The sequence below is a fragment of the Haliotis rubra genome, unplaced genomic scaffold (assembly GCF_003918875.1).
Source record: "Haliotis rubra isolate DU_JTF1 unplaced genomic scaffold, ASM391887v1 Scf896, whole genome shotgun sequence".
Lineage (NCBI taxonomy): Eukaryota > Metazoa > Mollusca > Gastropoda > Lepetellida > Haliotidae > Haliotis > Haliotis rubra.
The window spans coordinates 49,199-71,197 of NW_025767630.1; the positions used below are offsets into that span (position 1 = coordinate 49,199).

At 36.0% G+C, this 21,999-nt stretch overlaps 1 protein-coding gene across 1 annotated transcript; it reads right to left on the reverse strand.

The window, feature by feature from the left end:
- Positions 1 to 5,538: 5,538 nt before the first annotated feature.
- LOC124263708 lies at positions 5,539 to 11,563 on the reverse strand. Its single transcript, XM_046698373.1, has 8 exons — positions 11,467 to 11,563; positions 10,561 to 10,717; positions 9,679 to 9,832; positions 8,473 to 8,620; positions 7,896 to 7,967; positions 6,856 to 7,108; positions 6,278 to 6,440; positions 5,539 to 5,571 (listed from the first exon to the last, which is right to left on the reverse strand). Exons 2-8 carry the CDS (start codon positions 10,701 to 10,703, stop codon positions 5,539 to 5,541), a joined length of 966 nt encoding a protein of 321 aa, XP_046554329.1. The 5' UTR covers positions 10,704 to 10,717; positions 11,467 to 11,563.
- Positions 11,564 to 21,999: the final 10,436 nt, after the last annotated feature.

The window sequence follows — 21,999 nt, forward strand, 5'->3', positions numbered from 1 at the left end:
GATTGCATATTGTCTTTACTGTTAGAAGTTTGCTATTGTTTATAATAAATTTGCTGTTGGTAGCTTTTATGACTTGTGAAATCATTTACTAGTTAAAACTGTTGTGTTGCCGTGGCTGGAAGAGAGTGATCCACATACCCACATTGTCGTAGTAAATACCTCTCCAGCCACCCGTCGACCCATCTTCGGCATGCTGGTGTTTATTTGTAAGTAAGTATGTCCTTCATGTATAATGAAAACGTAGGAATGCCGTTTAAATCTAGCAGTAGCAAGAAACTCTGAATTAGGGCTCATGTTTTATCTCACAAGGTTACCGGTATGTCACAGTACATGTTTCTCAAAATTTTGTTTTGTTATTTTTCAATATATTTGCATGCATATATTTGGCATTTTATTATATAATCGAATAAGATTTCCTTTCGTACCCATCACCTGATTTGAATTTTGCAAATATAGTGGTGGGGAGAGTGGTGGTGTTTAATTGACATTGTACATGAAAATCAACATCACCCCAAAGCCATACATTATGAACGGTCCCTAAGGGCAGCTATACAAAATCGGATAGGATTAATCAACATTTTATATTGCATCCCATTATTATGAACATTTGTTCGTTTGAATAGATCTATCAGTAAATGATGCATTGAGCACGCCCTGAACCTTATCAACATATGTATATTATTGGGGGGGAAGGGGTGGTGGAGAATGGCGTAAGGAAATGCAACGAAAATTTTCACTTTAAAATGTCTTTGTTAAGGATGAAATTGTATATAATTTATTTGAACTTTTATTTATTTACAAAAAGTGTAACTTCACTAATGATTCTTTGATGGGACAATTAACAAAACTGCACCCACAGACTTTCATTCTTACACTTGTTTGGAAGGGATATGATAATTCATGTCTCTTAAAGGTTAAAATCTTACATACAAAAGAAGTAATTTTAATGTAAGGAACATTTAATTATGAAATAAGATTATTTTAATGGAATTTGCAGAAATCTCATCTTCGAAGACTGGGTGGCAGCAATTTTGTGGATCACATAAAGAAGCAAGGCTAAGGTAACACGTTTTTAACATTTCACTTGTTTTCAGTATATCCACCACAAAGTTTAAGAGAAGATGATCATGCTCTTTCATTACCACTTGTTTTGAATATTTGTGATAATGTTTAGTCTTTTGGTGATAATAGTTGGTCTTTATTTTTCATTTATATATTAAGGTTGATCATTTAAGAGAAAAAATGACAATGATTTCTCCGGAGATGTTTAGTTTAATGAGCACTCCTTGCTTGGCGCCATATTGTTTTTCGCCGTAAACAGCTGGATGCAAGATAGCACGCGAGATGACAGAAGTCATACATTTATAGATATATAGAGATGTTTATTGCTGGGAAACACACTCTTCGAATTATTTGGTCAGCTGTAGAATTTGAATATGATGTTTTTCATTATTGTCAAGGGGTAGGTTTTTCATTATTTGCAATCTAATATGTGTGCAGTGAAACATACTGAGATTTGGAAGAGTCCATTATTTAAAGTACAGGTGTTGTTAGATATCAGCATTTTTTTATGTTACATGTTAAGATCATCTATCAGTATATATTAGAGAAGGTGTATATTTGTAGTGTTTTAAATCAGAGTTATTTTCAGTGTATGACCTACATTTCAATATGTTTTGGCCACCTGTCACCTTTGGTCAAATAGAGTAGGACTTCCATTTCTTGGAATTGAGAGTCAGAGATGCACTGTTTCCAAGAATTTGCGTTAGCCAGCGATGTTTGTTTACGAGTACATTTAAGTCTTTTTGAGTGTAGATTGGAGTTGTAAGAGATGTTATTCAATGTCTTATTATTCATGGTATGATAGATTATTTCTGGCAATGTAGAGTTTAATCTCATTATTTTATTGTTCATGATTCAGAGAAGCATAGTTATGACGTCGCAGATAATACGCACACATAATTCATTATATGAGAGATTTTCTAAGCGTTCCTATAAGAGATTAAGTGTAAACATTTATGAATTATAAAAAAGTTATTTATCTGAGTTTTATGAGTGTACAAATGACAAAGAGAGAGAGTAGATAATAGAGAATATATTGTATACTTATGAGAGCTCATTATTGTTTTCAGGAACTCCATGATCCATACTTCCTTGTGTTTGGGAACAAATGGTGTTGGGAGACCTCCACAATAGACTTGTTCTTTGACCTGTGAACCACCACCCATTTTGTTTTCTTATCATTTAATGTAAAATGGCTTTTGTTACAATTTATGACTCCTGGTAGCAAAATTGCTACATCAGTTCAACTCCTATTAATTTGAAATAATCATTTCGAGAATCTCTAAAAAAAACTAAATCTGACAGAATAACAACAATCTTCCATTGTTTTGCAGGACAATGTCAAACAATTTGATGTCAAGAATGAATGTTGATGGGCAAAACGGCAAGTTTTCTTTTAAGAATACAAGGTTGTATTCAATCATCTCTGGTAAGTTAATTACCAAGTGCAGCATTTTCATCATGACCATAGCAAATAATATATGACAGTAAAGCATCGTCTAATTCATCCTACCGGTAATTCATAGTCTAATTAAATAATCAACTTGCAATTGAGGATTTTCTTTGAAAATGTTTAAAGAAAACTTCCATTCCTTCGGTTGAAAATATAAATTGTTTACACTTTTCGTCATATTTTTGTATTGATGCTGTTCATATGTTCACATGCCAAGTTACAGCAGTGAAATGAACCTTTCAAGTGATTGATTAAACAAATGCTTGAATCATTTAAGACAATATATCTTCCATATAACTTATTCATGTATTTAAATATAAAATTTCAGAATGTGTCCTATCTCAAGGGAATGAGATGGGAATGCATCGAAGCAAATTTCAAGAAAGAGTTAGGAACGTTTCTGAAGTATCCACCTGACCGCCAGGCGAGGTGGCAGAAAGAAGAGGAGCTGATAATTGTGTTTTGGAGTTGTAATTGTGTTGAAAAATCTGAACTGTGGTATTGAAATTGGTGGCGTAAATGTCACTTTGATGCTATATGCAGATGATATTGTGTTATTAGCACAACAGAGATCACCTACAGACTATGTCATGTGTGATGTTTTACATTATGCATTAAACCACGTTTTCTGTGTGCGTGTGTGTTCATAAAGATTTCATGAAAAGTGACTTGTTTTTTATGTGCTGTCTTCAGGTATAGTTCCTGGTCATCTTGGATCCCTTTCATGGTGAAAGTAATTGCATTGCATTGTGTTTATTCAGGGGTCTGTCTAAGAGCTGAAATTCAGACAAAATGTCTTCTCGGGACAATTTTCACCTTTTCAAGGTAACAATACAACAGTAAATAGTTTTCTTAATTTGGAATACTCTTTTCTTCTTACTGGAATTATACGTCCAACTGACATAAAACTTAAATGAACATTATATTGAATGTGGAATTTTAACCAAGTATTTTATCAGGTAAATATTTTTACTGCAATTTTCTGTTTGAACACTGTTTATTGCAGGTAGCTTTTTGGGTATTTTAGCTGGATGCAGGAGTTTGGTGCTACTTTATTGTAGTTTAAAGATGAAATGCGAGTCTATTTACAGGAAAGCGTAATACCTCCCAGACACAACCACGGAACAACCCATTTTCAACGTTAATAATATGTCAGACTTCAACATTGATTCCACGTCGGATATCTACGTCAAAAAAACTTTCATATACAACCTATTTTCAATCTATTTTCAACGTTGAGGATCAACCTATTCTCAACGTTGATAATCGGTCAAACTTCAACGTTGATTCCACGTCGGATATCTACGTCAAAAAAACTTTCATATACAACCTATTTTCAATCTATTTTCAACGTTGAGGATCAACCTTTTTTCAACGTTGATAATCGGTCAAACTTCAACGTTGATTCCACGTCGGATATCTACGTCAAAAAAACTTTCATATACAACCTATTTTCAATCTATTTTCAACGTTGAGGATCAACCTATTCTCAACGTTGAAAAACTGGATGCCTGCTATTTAGTCGAGAAGAGCATCAAAAATTATTACTGCCTGCATGCAACTTCACAATATGGCAATATTACTGAGGTTGCCTGAGCCAGATGTTCTGTGTGAGACTAGTGGACCAGACATGGACAACACTCATTCTGATAACTACAACACCGATGGATATAAAGTCAGGAGAAATCTTATCAACACAAGGTTTCAACACACATAACCAGTAAGTGATCCTTCTCTGCACAATAGTTTTGGGAATTGGTTAAAATATCATAATTGATGTTTGATCCATTACAACCAATCAATCATAGAAAATAATTGGTTAGCATCATTTATCAAATGTTCCTGTTATATTTGTTAATGTACACAAAAAATAAGAAAAAACCATGTAGTTCTTTGGGGTTTTATGCAAACTGCAAGATATTTAAAGGATGACTAGTATGTTAGGAACAATAATTTCATGGAGTCAAAACCAGCGTTGTGAAAGATATTGTTGATGCATACAAGTGTGCAAAAATCGTTTGTGTTCAATTTGATGAAAACATTTCTAGTCACTGCGACCAATCCTCGATTATTTCAATTAATGGACCACCACTACTACCCACAAGCCATGTAATATCCAAATGTCCTACCTGAAGTGGCAAAGGTAGCATGTTTTCAAAATCCTGAACCACTTTATAGAAACGCTTGTGAATCCTCCATTATAGTATTTTTAGTGTTTATTGAAAATATATTTTTACATACATATGTTTTATCCAAATAAGAAAACAAACACATGAAAACTTTCATCAGCACAAGTAAACATGTGCCTTTAATTAAATTTGATAATTGGAGACAATGAATTTCCAAATGATTTTTTATATTCAAATTTCTCTCTTTCTAGATCCAGCCTTTGTCTTTGGATGTCCCGGATGTCCCGCTGCACAGACAGAATTTCTTCCAAAAGATACATCTTTCTTTCTTCCTGTGCTTGAAAGGATTTGATTTCTCCCAGAATGTCTTCTGAAAAGATTAAGACATTTTTGTGTGATAATCAATGATGTGTGAATGTTCATTAATACCATCCAATGAAATATTTATGATCACAATTGCAGTACTGATACTAAAATACTGTAAACAAAGCAATAACATACCTTCATTTGATGTTTTCTTTACTGAGGCTTCCCTTTAGGTTTTTCCTTGAAAGAATTTTTTTTATTGTTATTAGCTAGAGATACTAACAAAGTAAATTACCTTTTATGTGTGCACAAATATTTATCAATAAAGTTGAATAATGTTAAATACATACTTTTTCAATAGCAGGAGTGACCATTGTGTCCACCACACAAGCTTGGTCTTATCTGAAATGCATAGCATTCTTTTAAATAACTATAACTGACAACATGTTAAAAGTGTAGCTAAAATCAGTGGAATTGCTTAACTGTGTCATTATAAATTGCAAAGAATGGTAGCATTTCATCATCTGAATTTCTGGAATGGTGTCACACCTGTGCTAGCTCCACAACTGCCTTCTGTATCTGTGGCAGTTACTGGTGTGAAGAACACTTCCTGTTGAGAATCTGAAACATATCAGTTGTGACTGTATGCATTTTTCACACACAACATTAACTGGATGATAACATTGGATATGATAGTTATGTAACTGTTAAATTTTATATATGCTTTTATGTCCCAAACTACTTTACACCAAATATAAATTTATTTGATATTTATTACGTTTGACAAGAACGAGTTAAACTTTAAAATGAAAAGTAGTAGGTTTTGAAATTTTGCAAAATAAAATATTTGTGCATCTTCAAAACAAAGAAATGAGTTTGCATCATTATTTACCAAAGAGAAATGTTGTTACTTCGGCTTCATCAGCAATAGATGGAATCATGCTGAAGACTGTGAAAGTAAAACAAATTTTACATTTGTGATGTTATATAGAAACACTGTAAACATTTCATACAATAACTTTGAAATATATTTAGAACTTGATTAAACTACATATTTCAGTAACTTTAATACATGTACATGAACAACATGAAGACAGTCTCATCATTACCAGGTGTTTCTATGCCTCCTGAATCCCTCAATAGCACAGGCAGGAATTAATTGTAGAATCTAATAAAAGAAGGAAATGGTAGCTCTATTACTATTATTATAGATATGTTTTGAGTTTCTTAGTGCATACACAATTTCATTTTCATGAATCATGTCTAGTGTTACTCAAACTCAGTTTGTTGTATTCATTATAAAACTAAATGCTTTGTATTTATTTACCCTCTTTTCCATTACAGTAAGATCATCAGGGGGTGGTCCACCACCAGTTCTCTTAGCATTCAGCCTCCTGGCGGACTCTGATTTTTTCGCACATGCCTTCATATCTGTCCATTTCTTTCGGACCTCCTCTTCATTCCTTGTTATGTCACCAGTTGCATTAAGTCTGATATTGAAAATATGATATCATGATTATCATTATCATTACAGTCATTATTAATATTATCTTAGTCTGGGAAGATTGTTAGATAATAATTTTTGGGTTCAGCTGTGAAAAGGAGTCGATTATGGTTTCAAGAGAAAACGAAAAAATAATAATCAATAAACCAATGAATTAATTTGGTATAATTGTACTATTCTTACTTTGTAGAACATAGTTGATAGCAATAAACCATTTCCCCACAAATTTAGTTCGTTTCATTATCCGTATTATTTCAGAATGAAATAAGTCTGACAATTCGTATACAAAGTGTTATGGAATGTCTCTCAATCTTTTTGTGTAAACAGAAAAGTTAAAAATAGGCCAGATTTAGATTTTATGATAGTTTCACGTAACATGTCGTTGGAACAAATGAACTTACTTCGTGGTGATATCGTTCCAGATCTTCTTCTTTACATTGTTGGTGACCGTATTTGTGAGACTTGAGATCAACGTTTCAAAATTACTCTCCACGCCAGACACGATTATATCAATGTCCGCAGTGGAGAAATTTCGTTTCCTCTTTTTAGGGATCGAAGCGTCCATAATATGTTTTCCTCGTCGTCTGCCGTTTCGAGGGGGAACAACGCTGATATTACAATCTTCCATATCTCCACACAGGAGAGTTACAAGTCCTGCCGGAGCAGACAGATATTGTTATTTACTATTAAAACCATCACATTTACAAACTGATGATGGAATCTTGCGGTGTAACATACTGTCATTAAACTTCAACAGGTTTGTAATTAACCATACTTACCATATAAGCTTTTATTGAATTCATATTTAGTGTTTGGCTCTTCGCTGATAAAATTTAAACAGGTGCGCTTCCATTTCCGGTTCGATTACATAGGCGTTGCTATGCAAGTTAGGACATCGTAAATCGTAAATACACCCATATCTTAAGAGGAGTTTACGACGGGCTTACGATATCTTCATGGAACAGTCGTAAATCATTATGCTAGGACATCCTAAAGTAGGTCGTACCGGCTAGGACGTCGTAGCGCTAAGAGGCTTTCGTGAAACGGCACCCTGATGATTAACGGTTTTTCTGTGTCCATAAATACCAAAAAGGTGTATTAAGTTACTTGGACTTCACGAGAAAACAAATTAGTATCATGTAAGTATTTAGCACACTAAAATAAATGGTTGACAATAAGCAGCACCCATGCCGTCGGAGTACAACACAAGTATCCGTGACATCAACACTGCACAAAATGCTCCAAATAAATTATCAACATTTTAATGAAATTTATTTACACGATTTTTAAATAATACACATAAGAGAAGGTTATGCCACTTGTCACCGTCATGTCTCCCACAGGAATCTGTCATCTTGTAGTATAAAAGCGAGTTCTTTATTATATTCAGCGTAAAATTCATGGAGTATTGTTCTTGTAATATTCTTCATTGCAGGAGCACGTTTCTTAGACTTGGTTTCGTGTCTTCTTTTCAGATCTGTGAGATTGTCCATAGCCATTTCATTCAGTGGAGCTGAAAATACATTCATTGTGATTATTAATACATATCTGAGTTTTGATTTGAGTTGGTCAATAGTTATATTTGTACATGTATCATGTAGCTGGTGAGTGGCTTGGGTTTAACGAAGCTGTGAACAGTAGCCCAGTTCCAAGCGTGTCAGCGTATTGTCGGAGACAAACCTGGAGTGATTCACGTTGGTGTAACTCATGACCCGGGTGATGGTACTGACAAACCTACAGACATAATTAACCGGGATTCGAACCCCCGATCACACGTTTCTGGTGTGTGCCAAGGACATCAACTCTGCACAGAGAATTGTGGCACCTTAGACAACTGAACCATGTTGTATCATGCAGTATCATGTAGGTAACATGATATGTATAATGTTGGTATCATGTAGGTACTTGAATATTCAATCGACATGAATAACACCTATCGGCTTCTTACATTACCTTTTCTTGGAATACCTCCCAAAATATAAAAAAAACTAAATGGTATTGAGCATTATGTAACATACGTAGTAATAAAAAGTTGAAGACGTCTCGGAGAGTCCCCAGTGCATCTCTGTTGTAGTCCTCTGTCTTCAAGATGAGGAAGTCCTCCCGCGGAAAGACAGCAAGCCATTCCTTGAGAAACACCGAGTAACAGCCAATATGGAGTCGGGTCTGAAAGATGGATGACAAATAATAAATGAATCGGTCCGCTTTCGGTAGTATTTCAAATTATCAGATAAAAAGAGACAGAGATCGCGGGTGTTTGCAACTCGGTTAAACCAACGAGAACGTACATCGTGCTTGCGGACAAGATAAAACATCAAGGTGACTCTGGATGGAGCCGACTTTTATAGGTTGTGTACAGGATTGCCTTGTCATAGGCGGCTGTGCCTAAACCCGCTTCCCGCTTGAAAGTGAGTGGGTGGTTAACCTTCGTTTAACGCCGCTTTTCAAGTTATACACATTCGTGAAAGCTCAATTTGGGAGTGCAGAATTGATGCAGTTCTCAGACATTTACCACTATGGTGATACTAACGAGCATAGACACCGAGTTGACAAACCTAGAAACCATTGAGGATGCCAGACCACCATATGCTAAGCTTCTGGCGTGCCTGATGACGAACTGCGGTGCTTCCGGTGTCTGGGCCACTCATACCCCTGCTATTACATGAAGAGAGAGAACTAAAGTGCTAGTGCCAAGTTACAATACTTACTGATAACTTGTAACGAGAGGATGTGGCTGTAATCATGATATTCGGTTCTAATAGTCGTGTTATTATCAATTATACCTAAGATTTAAGGAGCTGATTATTTACGTTTTTTCTGTGTATTAAGTTACTGGGACTGGAGAACATGGGAATATTTATATAGGCGAATCTAGGGTTCGAACACAGGAATTTAACATTCTCATTGAATTTATCTACCTTTGCACAGCTATTAGTGGAGTCTCAGATGACTTGGCAACACATGCGGATAGAGAGGCTCTTGCGGGTATAATTTGAGAATGGGTGGGTTGTGGACTCAATGGTGGCACGGATTATGTTTCTAGGCATGTGAACATTTATACTCGTGGGTTACACGCGGTGGTAAACTTCTGAGACACGCATTACTTTGAGGTTTCCTCCCACGTTAAACAGACGCACCCTGATGTTAATGGAATATAGTTCACAGCGCTGTTAAATGCAACTCACACACAGGTGTTATAAAAGAAAGTTCAAGAAATTAAATACCGGCAGTTGATAGTACATCTTCCAACTGAACATGCATGTTCTCAAAGAATTGTCCCGGATGCAGTTCTCCATCATTCTGATGGAAAGGATAACATGATCATGGAATGATTCAGGTGAATGTCCATAATTCATGAAAAAGTAGTCCGAATATAACCTGAAAAACAAAATACAGTCGAACCAGGATTGTGCGGACCCATTTTCTATCTGGAAACATCAGACTCTGGATATCCAGTTAGTTTTAAAGTCAAACAGACAGAGTATAATCAGAAAATAACAATGCCAATTTACAGTTAAATCCGGATTGTCCAGACCGTTAATCCCGACATATGAGGCTGGGAATGTATTGATATATTTAAAGTCACTCAGCATCCACAGTTTATGCCGATTTTTGTCTAGATTAATGAAGTTCTTATTATATTTGATTTGTTAGGATTATTCGAACTATCAATGCTTTGCACTTGTCCATGACTCAATATCAATCTGTTGAATTAGGAGATAAACGTACTGTGTTGGAAAATCAGAGATATATAATGAAAGTATAATAGCTTAAATAAAACATTTAGAGCGTTATTAAGATTTTTTTTAAAAAACATACCATGTTTGAAAATCAGAGGTATAAAACGTGATTATATACCTCTGAATGACTTTGATTAACCAACCACAATCCAGTATTTACTGAGGTCATGGTAGAATATAGAACACAGTGTATGTGTCTTAGTTTGTCACAAAATTCGTCAAAGGAGGAGTAAGACAGAGGTACTTCTCAAGCTATTGCAACACAATTGTACACAAGATTTACCTCAATTTACAACCAAAGGTATCGTCAGATGATCGTTAAATTCATAAACATCCGTAATGCTGTCACCAACATTGACAATATACCTGTCTATCGGATTCCTGAAGATTAGTAGGAATTTCATATGTTTATACACATGGCGCATTAAATGTGGAGTAAGAACTAAAGGTTCTTTAAGCCCTCTGTTCTGAGGGATTCTCGTCCATCCGCGGAAATCCCAGAAGTCCATCGGTGTTCCGTCCCCTAGTGAACAAAATGTAATTATAAATGTAAGCCAATAATTGAAACTCTCTAAGAACTAGAGGTCGTGCCAACGTGGGACAGGTGGCTCATAGATAACAGTTCAAACAAGGAGGAATGGAATTTTGAAATAGTTATTCCTTTACGCTTCATTGACATCTTGGCTTCAGTAAACCATGTTCTTTTAAATTTTATATCAATGACCCTATCTTATAATATGTCCTCTGAACTTCAGTGTAGATTGCTTTCCTTTGTTCTGCCAAACCCCAAATCACTCCGATTATGATCCATGGCCTGTCAGCTATTTTTTCGTGCTGTTCATCTTTACCAAAGGACAGAAGACTAGCCGTGCTTCTCTTACGATTATCAACACACTTATAAAGACAAAAACATAAAGGGATTTTTACTTTTAACTGACTGACTGACTGAATTTGGTTTTACGCCGCTTTTAGCAATATTCCAGCAACAACAAGGCGGGGGACACCAGAAATGGGCTTCACACATTGTACCCATGTGGGGATTCGAACCCGGGTCTTCGGCGTGACGACCACTAGGCTACCCCACTGCCCATGTATCATGTTAGCTATCATGTCGGTATCATGTAGATATCGTGCAGTATAATGTAGGTATCATGGTAGGCATCATGTTAGGTAACGCTTTAACCATTTGGCTACCGCACCGCCCCTTTTAGGTTTAAGCATCCAGCAACTAGTCATAAGCCAATAGTTAATATATTCTATTTGATAACTCACCTACAATTTCAGAGTGATAGCCATTGACTGTATGAGCTTTTATTTTAACAGATGCCTCTCTGAACACGCCGATGTAGTCAGAAAACGTTCGATGACGATCTGTCATTGTTTTAAGAAAGAAACCTGGAAAACATATTGGAAACAAAACGTATTATGCAGACATTATCGTGATTTATCCAATACCATGCAGCTGTATTATAACTGTTCAAAGGTCAAAACTGAACTGTATTTTTAAACAAATTATAACTTGGCCAAATCCCACTGTCACAACTGGAAGCATGGATGGCCCAGTCGTACACGCCAGAAACCTAATCATCTCAGTTCGAATCCAGTCTCTTGGGTTCCACCACGTGGTATATGTGTGAGAGATTCATCACTTCGGACCTCCTCAAACATCAGCACGCCATGCAATAACTGAAATACTATTCAAAGCGGCGTTAAACCAACTCAGCCACTCTCTCCAAACTCAGCCTCTCACTCAATGTTCAAACAAGGATGATTTGAAGCACTATTCCACCACTGTTCCAGGAAATCTGTCTGTACTTTGCTCATACATGTAAATAATTTCGTATTGTTTGTTTGCTTGTTGTTTAACGCCGCACTCAGCAATAATTCACCTGTTTGACAAAGTCTGGAACAGACAATCGAGTGATCAACATCATGAGCATCGATCTACGCAATTGGGTTACGATGACATATGGGTCAACCAAGTCAGCGAGCCTGACCACCCGATCCCATTAGTCACCTCACAAGTTTCGTATTGAACGTAAACACTTACGTAAGATTCTATAAGAGAAGGTATGTCTGATCGCATCCTACATTAGCAGATTATGAGCCTAATGCGGCTCCAAATTTATGCGACTCAAACTGCTGTCTGCAATAAAACACCAAACGAGCGAGCAAATCGTACACATGGTTATGGATACAGGTTAAATTAGTTTGAGGAAATAAACATTTCATGGAAACCTTACAAGAATTATCACAAAGAGCTAATAACTGATTTCACTTAACATGCATTTCGTGGCTGTGTGACCCGTGAAGGTCCGGGTTAGAATTTTGATATTCGGGTGGTCAGGCTCGCTGACTTGATTGACTCGGTTCCCAGTTATCAGGTCCAGACTCGATTATTTACAGACCGGCGCCATATAGCTGGAATATTGCTGATTTCGGCGTAAAACAAAACTCACTAACTCACTCATGGCAGTTTATCTTCACATTTGTCCTCATTATGCTGACTAGTATGGAACACTTTAGTCAACATACCAAACATTGCTTTAAATCATAAAATGATCGCGAAGAGTAGGAGAAACTCTGTGTTCCAGTATATATTCTCATACCTATGACTTCTAACTGCAAATATCTAAAGTTGGCAATTCAGTAAACTCAGGTTATAACCATCTCAAATGGACCTCTGATTGTAGTTTGTTATAACCGTAGTCATTGTAATTTCGACTAAAATATACGGCAAGTGACAGGGGCAAAATATGATTGACACAGCCGCATTAATCGTCTTACGAGTCAATTGAACATGTGACCATGATTTCTTGAAAGTCATTTTGCCGCAATAATCGTCTTACGAGTAAACCGAACATGTGACCATGATTTCTTGAAAGTCATTTAGTCGTATTAATCGTCCTACGAGTAAATGGAACATGTATACTTGGTTTTCAGTCATTTTGTCAGAAACCGATTCCTCTCTGTTTATTTCATCATCTGTTTCATTTACAGTCAGTTGCAAATATCGCATGTTATCAATACTATGTAAAATGGTAAACTGTACAGGCGCTTACTTAATACTTAACAGAGAGTAATTATACATGATCTTATCCGACTTTTTCAAATATAAATGTTATCTAAGACTCTAAGAAATGAATAAATAACAATCATAATTGGAGATTATATTATTAGTCATCTTTTTAAAAAATAGAACCTGCTTTTTGTCGGCACACATTTACATTTAAAACAAGCAGGGGTCATATTATCGTCATCATTTAATTCAGAAATACAGTTCGCTCTACCACCATGTATAGAGTAATAAAGCACACTTTTGCCCTGAACTATTATAGTTAAAGCACGAGGACGCTTGTGCGTCCTCGTGCTTTAACTATAATAGTTCAGGGCAAAAGTTTGCTTTATTACACTACACATGGTGGTATAGCGAACTGTATTTCTTTTCTAAGATGCCACATTTAATACTTTCTAAGGATAATTACGATTAATCTAAGGCAGAAAACAAACGACGGTTTCGGTTATCTAAATTAAATATCCTCGCACAGGGCTAACTGGCCTATTCTATTGATGTGTCTGTTCTCCCTACGTTAAGACGAACGTTACCAGAAAAAAACAAATGATAAACAGTTTGATGACGGTTTACGTTCGGATTAAATATCTTCTCTAAATTATTTTAATTACATCTGTGATTAACGTAAACCATATGAGGCAATATGAACGTCGCATTTCTACTACCAACTTAAGTTTAGATCAGCAGATCCAGATGAAGCTGAGTAGTCAAGTGACATTCCACGATTGCATTGTGGGAATGTAAATATTGCGAACGTTACCGTGCCGCTGAAAACTTGTGAGTCGAATTGAGACAGTTTTTTAAACGTCGGAAAACATAAACGTAACGTTTCCACCAGTGATGTTAGCTGCGAGAAGCAACTGTAAACCAAGAAACGGGATGCAACGGAGTAGTTTACTGTAGGAGGCCGTACGAGGCGAGGACAACTGACATGCATCGTGACGTCGGTTACATTGTGACGTAATGCAAAAGTGTTCGATTACGAGGGGGCAGACTAGAATGGCACAGTGACGCCAATACATTGTGACGTAATGCCAAAAGCGCACATTATAAAGTCAGATAAAGTGCTGTCGGCGCCTTTGATCTTTCATCGAAGCATCTTAGAATCCTTACTTAAACCAATTGCTGACGGCTGAAGTGATGGTGTAAATCCAGCTAGGGTCCATGCAGGTAGCAAAGGTATATAGCCTGTTTTTATATTGTATTGTCTTCTATAGTTAAAAGTTTTTAGTTTTTCATACTAGTTATATATCTATATCTGTGATCCTCTAGGTAGTTTACTGTCTTTCGTTGACATGGTTTTATAATTTGACTTTATTTATTACGACTTTATTTATTATTCACATTCTTGTCACGATATGGCTGCAATATTGCCGACGTGACGTTAAATTTGAACTCACTCACTCACTTACTTGAACCATTTTATTTTTACGCTGATTTACCCAGCCACAGATTAGTATCTCAAAGCGCAATCAATGATAGATACTTAGATATTATAGCATTTGATAATATGTCTTGTGATCTTAAATTACATGAAAAAACAAACTCAAATTTTCATTTGCCCCTTGGTTTCATATTAAGACAGACGTTCATCGTCCAATAGAATCAGTTTGAGATAAAGACAGACGTTACTCGTCCAATAGAATCAGTTTCATATAAAGACAGACGTTCATCGTCCAATAGACTCATTTTCATATAAAGACAGACGTTCATCGTCCAATAGAATCAGTTTCAGATACAGACAGACGTTCATCGTCAGATAGAATCAGTTTCGTATAAAGACAGACGTTCATCGTCCAATAGAATCAGTTTTATGTAAAGACAAACGTTCATCGTCCAATAGAATCAGTGTCATATAAAGACAGACGTTCGTCGTCCAATAGAATCAGTTTCGTATAAAGACAGACGTTCATCGTCCAATTGAATCAGCTTTATGTAAAGACAGACGTTCATCGTCCAATAGAATCAGTTTCAGATAAAGACAGACGTTCATCGTCAGAGAGAATTAGTTTCGTATAAAGACAGACGTTCATCGTCCAATAGAATCAGTTTCAGATACAGACAGACGTTCATCGTCCAATAGAATCAGTTTCGTATAAAGACAGACGTTCATCGTCCAATAGACTCATTTTCATATAAAGACAGACGTTCATCGTCCAATAGAATCAGTTTCAGATACAGACAGACGTTCATCGTCCAATAGAATCAGTTTGAGATAAAGACAGACGTTACTCGTCCAATAGAATCAGTTTCGTATAAAGACAGACGTTCATCGTCCAATAGACTCATTTTCATATAAAGACAGACGTTCATCGTCCAATAGAATCAGTTTCAGATTAAGACAGACGTTCATCGTCAGATAGAATCAGTTTCGTATAAAGACAGACGTTCATCGTCCAATAGAATCAGTTTTATGTAAAGACAAACGTTCATCGTCCAATAGAATCAGTGTCATATAAAGACAGACGTTCGTCGTCCAATAGAATCAGTTTCGTATAAAGACAGACGTTCATCGTCCAATTGAATCAGCTTTATGTAAAGACAGACGTTCATCGTCCAATAGAATCAGTTTCAGATAAAGACAGACGTTCATCGTCAGAGAGAATCAGTTTCGTATAAAGACAGACGATCATCGTCCAATAGAATCAGTTTCATATAAAGACAGACGTTCATCGTCCGATAGAATCAGTTTGAGATAAAGACAGACGTTCATCGTCCAATAGAATCAGTTTCATATACAGACAGACGTTCATCGTCCAATAGAATCAGTTTGAGATAAAGACAGACGTTCATCGTCCAATAGAATCAGTTTCATATAAAGACAGACGTTCATCGTCAGATAGAATCAGTTTCATTTAAAGACAGACGTTCATCGTCCAATAGAATCAGTTTCATATAAAGACAGACGTTCATCGTCCAATAGAATGTTTCGTATAAAGACAGACGTTCATCATCCAATATAATCAGTTTGAGATAAAGACAGACGTTCATCGTCCAATAGATTCAATTTGAGATAAAGACAGACGTTCATCGTCCAATAGAATCAGTTTCGTATAAAGACAGACGTTCATCGTCAGATAGAATCAGTTTCGTATAAAGACAGACGTTCATCGTCCAATAGAATCAGTTTCATATAAAGACAGACGTTCATCGTCCAATAGAATCAGTTTCATATAAAGACAGACGTTCATCGTCAGATAGAATCAGTTTCGTATAAAGACAGACGTTCATCGTCCAATAGAATCAGTTTCATATAAAGACAGACGTTCATCGTCCAATAGAATCAGTTTCGTATAAAGACAGACGTTCATCATCCAATAGAATCAGTTTGAGATAAAGACAGACGTTCATCGTCCAATAGAATCAGTTTGAGATAAAGACAGACGTTCATCGCCCAATAGAATCAGTTTCGTAGGAAGACAGACGTTCATCGTCCAATAGAATCAGTTTCGTATAAAGACAGACGTTCATCGTCCAATAGAATCAGTTTTATGTAAAGACAGACGTTCATCGTTCAATAGAATCAGTTCATCGCATCAACGACACCACGTATATGGTTGATATTTACCCTGTGGCGACACGATCTGTTTAACCTTTTTCATAAATTGTATCTTTTCATGAGGAATACCTTTGTGGATGGGAGCCCTAATATAGGTATATTGCAATTGTCTTTGACAAGAGAAAAAACGATGCGTTACCATACCGACACCAGCTCCAGTATTTGGACTCTTTCCCAAGAGTACATGTACACGTCTCTACATCTGGGTGATGAGTAATTCTGTTGAACAGATCAGTAGATCCGCATTTATCAGATCCAATGAGATGGAAATACGGGAGGCATTGGATAGTATCGTTCCGGTCCTTCCAGCACGGGTTCTTGTAGTCTGAGAGCAGTGATGTCCTGTTCTGAAAGGAAACATATATTGTCAACAAACATCTTGTTTCTAAACCGTGTAAGTGACGACGAATGACTCGTACCTTTCATCATTTCTATAAAGCACGATATAAAATCTTTCTTACAGATGAGTGAGTTTAGTTTTACGCCGCACTCGGCAATATTTCAGCTATATGGCGGCGGCCTGTAATTATCGGATCTGGACCAGACAAGCCAGTGATCAACAGCATGAGCATCGATCTACCCAATTGGGATACGATGACATGATTGTGTCAGCCAAGTCAGCGAGCCTGACCACCGGATCCCGTTAACCGTCTTTTACGACAAGCATGGGTTACTGAAAATCAATTCTAACCCAGATCTTCACGAATTTCACCCATAAGTTGTATTGAATACATTTGATAAAGTTTCATAAGAGAGCAAGTTATTTTCTCAAAACAAGAATTAAGATGACCACTATTGAAAGACAATTACGACGTTGTGTTAGCAAAATACACAAGTGGTCACTAGAAAACGGATTTAAATTATTCGAACATGTATACATTCACTTTTGTAATAAACACAAACTACAACACGATCCAATGTTATTCCTATGAAACCTCCAATCAAAGTGGTCAAAGAGGCCAAAGTTTTTAGAACGGTTTTTGACAATAAAATGTGTTGTATTCCTCTTACATATAATGTTTAATTTAAATTCTTAAAAACTATTGATATACCAAAGGTAGTTTCAAATGCTAAATCAACAGAACATTAAATAGATCTCAACTTGACTATGGTTGTTTTATATATGGAATAACGCGTATATTCAAGAACTTGACACCATTCATCATCAAGGTTTTGTGTCCAGGTGCATTTTAAATTTTAAACACTGTGTGGCTGATGAGCTGTGCAGATAAATGCATCTAAGGCTATTTTTATACTAACTTTTTAGACCTTGTATGGTAAGAAAACTAACCCAATTGTTTCACATTGAGTCCGTATTCAACAACTCAGAACTGATGTAAACTGAGCAGAGCGGCAGTCAATACAGCTTGGTGTCAATTTGAAATTAACATAATTGATACTAACCCCATATTATATTAACAAGACATCTTTGAAACTAATTCAAAACAGACATATCGGTTATACGTGTTGATGGATTTAACAACAGAGACAATATGTCAGCTGCAGCTACAACTATCTGATGGAAGTTCCGAAGGTTACAACTTTATAGACACCAACGTCTTGTTATAATGAAGCATACTGCTTTGTGGATAACAGCTCCTTGTTTATAATGAAGCAAACAACTTTATGAATACAGCTCCTTGTTTATAATGAAGCATACAGCTTTATGGATAACAGCTCCTTGTTATAATGAAGCATTCAATAATATGGATAACAAGTTCTTGATTATCATGAAAGTACAACTTTCTGGATAACAACTGCTTCTTAATAATGCAGCATACAACTTTATGGATAACAGCTCCTTGTTTATATTGGAGCTTACAACTTTAATGATAACAACCTCTTGTTTATAATGAAGCATAAAACATTACGGATAACAGCTCCTTGTTTATATTGAAGCTTACAACTTTAATGATAACAACCTCTTGTTAATAATGAAGCATACAACTTTATGGATAACAGCTCCTTGTTTATATCGAAGCTTACAACTTTAATGATAACAACCTCTTCTTAATAATGCAGCATACAACTTTATAGATAACAGCTCCTTGTTTATATTGGAGCTTACAACTTTAATGATAACAACCTCTTGTTTATAATGAAGCATAAAACATTACGGATAACAGATCCTTGTTTATATTGAAGCTTACAACTTTAATGATAACAACCTCTTGTTAATAATGAAGCATACAACTTTATGGATAACAGCTCCTTGTTTATATTGAAGCTTACAACTTTAATGATAACAACCTCTTGTTAATAATGAAGCTTGATAATAATACAACTTTATGGATAACAGCTCCTTGTTTATATCGAAGCTTACAACTTTAATGATAACAACCTCTTGTTAATAATGAAGCATACAACTTTATGGATAACAGCTCCTTGTTTATATTGAAGCTTACAACTATAATGATAACAACCTCTTGTTAATAATGTAGCATACAACTTTATGGATAACAGCTCCTTGTTTATATTGAAGCTTACAACTTTAATGATAACAACCTCTTGTTTATAATGAAGCATAAAACATTACGGATAACAGCTCCTTGTTTATATTGAAGCTTACAACTTTAATGATAACAACCTCTTGTTAATAATGAAGCATACAACTTTATGGATAACAGCTCCTTGTTTATATCGAAGCTTACAACTTTAATGATAACAATCTCTTGTTTATAATGAAGCATAAAACATTACGGATAACAGATCCTTGTTTATATTGAAGCTTACAACTTTAATGATAACAACCTCTTGTTAATAATGTAGCATACAACTTTATGGATAACAGCTCCTTGTTTATAATAAAGCATAAACTTTACGGATAACATTGGTTAATAATGAAGCCTACATCTTTATGGACAACTTCTTGTTGATTGCATAGAACGACCTTTCGATATAGATTCTTGCACCGTTATCAAGCTAAAAGTGACTACGACCAAGTGATCAGAAGCATATATGCATACCATGTTATGATATTAACGACAGCATGTAATTTGCAAACACTTGGTATGTAACAGGATGGGGTGGGTGTAAGAAGAGCAAATTTCTCCAGTAAAGACGAGCTGATAGGGTCCTCCTTGAGAATCTACGACTCGATTAAATGTTAATGTGCTGACTTTTATACAAGTGAAACCTTCTGTCACGGAGATAACCGTATACGGAGCATAAAACATCAACGCTTTATTCACTAGGCTACCCCACCGCTGTCTATATATAAGAACATCCACTCTGAAAATGAAGAATTCTGGTATCAATTCATATGGTCCAACTGACGTTCTTGTTTTGAATGATTTTACTGCACTTTCTACTTTATCTTTCACTGCCAGAGTTTAGAATTTACAACAAGGTCATCAATTTCATTATCAACATGGCCTATAACCAACATTTCCATAAGCCTCAAGACACCTTTAACGGTTGTATCTTTATCGAAAAACAATGCCACCAAATGATTTGTAAAATATTTTATCTTTATCCAGTTAGTGCATGGTGTGTGACATATGGCAAGTTGGTCAGCATGCAACAGGAGAACATCCTATACCTACCTACCTGCCTACCTACCTACCTACCTACCTACCTACCTATTCATAAATCTAAACGTTTGAGTTTGCACAGAATCAATGTGTTTCGTAGCTTTTTGTTATGTAGAATTCCTCAACAAGAGCACTGCTGCACGCCACAGCACATAATAGTTATGTAAAATGTATCCTAATCCTAACCTAAATCGCATAGTTTCGTTGTGGGACTTTAACCTCTCACTCTGACCTCCATTGCATTACCCAGTGAAATACCAATGTAGATCTTCTTGACTGTTAGCCAACAAATTGAGACAGAAATGCACAATTTCAGATAGAATTGGCGTCCATGCGGAACCACCTGTTTACGACCACTGTATCCCCAAAAGAGCACAGGGATGAAATGAGACTGATAATATATATATATGTATCTATAACTTCCACTGTCTGTCACCACGGAACTGAGCGGTTCCAACCTCAGTTGCACGACAGACACATAAGTAACTAAGTTTCTGCGCAATTGTCCACTGTACTCAACATACATCAATCAAAGTTTAACTGGAATATTTCAAACAATACGAAAACAGGACACTTGTAATCTGTAACGTCGGTATGTGATATATACATAAATAGTTCTGACTTTGCTATACATATGGAAATTCATTACGCAACACCTGTATTTTCTCTGACTGAGCAACTTTAATCTACTGGTGCATAAAATGTCTCAAAGATTTCCATACCATATGAACTTTGCAGTGGAATGAAAGAATTCAGGAGAAATATAGCCAACATTGCCATGGCATAATCTGGTTAGTTCATGCAAAACTATAGCTTGCACAGACTTAAAGAATAAATAAACTTTTTTTTTTACTCTTTTAACCATTACATATGAAAGATTCTTAAAAAACTTGTAGTTAATTAATACCGAACGATTAAAAGTTGCAAAAGCCACCTGCTTCACTGCTCCTAATCCGTCGGGTGATGGTGTCACCATGCACAGGACCCGGCAGTATAATAAATAATGTATAAGTAATAAATACATAATATATAAATAAGTTGAATGTCATCACGGTGTATAATAATATTTTTTGTTACAGAAATCAACAACTGCTCGAACGTACTGGCGCTGCAGTGTCAGGAACAAGACGACCACGTGTCCTGCATCTGTTACTCAGTTTGGGGCTTCATTTGAAGAGGGGAAACACCGTATTGCCATCCACCCCAACCAGGCCAGTTGACAGCAATCCGAGTGAGAGTGGAGGTATTTATCTTGTTTGTTTTATAATTGACAGTCACAATAATTTAGTAGATTGTTAATTGGCCTTTAATTGATCAGTGTGTAAATCGGCCTGTAATTGAGTAGTGTATTAATCGACCTGTGTAATTGTGTATAGTTGACCCTCTCTTCATCCAATGACTCAATCGATCTCAAACTGTGCAAGTGGAAGTTTTGTCAGACAACCTAATCACATTGTAAATCACCGATTATATGCATTCGTATTAAAGAATCTGTCTATGTAACTGTCAACAAAATAAACAGCAGAACGCAGAAGGCTTGCAGAGGGAGGGAGCCAATGGCCTGTAACAGCGGCAGTGTTGGGTCATAAAGGTAAATGCACGTGCAGTTCATGATAGTTACCTGTGCACTGCACAGTGAT

What these genes read in the sequence shown, in the direction of transcription:
- LOC124263708 (XM_046698373.1), bottom strand. Translation starts at nt 10,703, where the DNA reads ATGGACTTCTGGGATTTCCGCGGATGGACGAGAATCCCTCAGAACAGA. An exon ending in AGATGTACTATCAACTGCCG is followed by an intron (nt 8,621 to 9,678) that starts GTATTTAATTTC and finishes TCCATCTTTCAG; the next exon opens with ACCCGACTCCATATTGGCTG. An exon ending in TGGAACGATATCACCACGAA is followed by an intron (nt 6,441 to 6,855) that starts GTAAGTTCATTT and finishes TTTCAATATCAG; the next exon opens with ACTTAATGCAACTGGTGACA.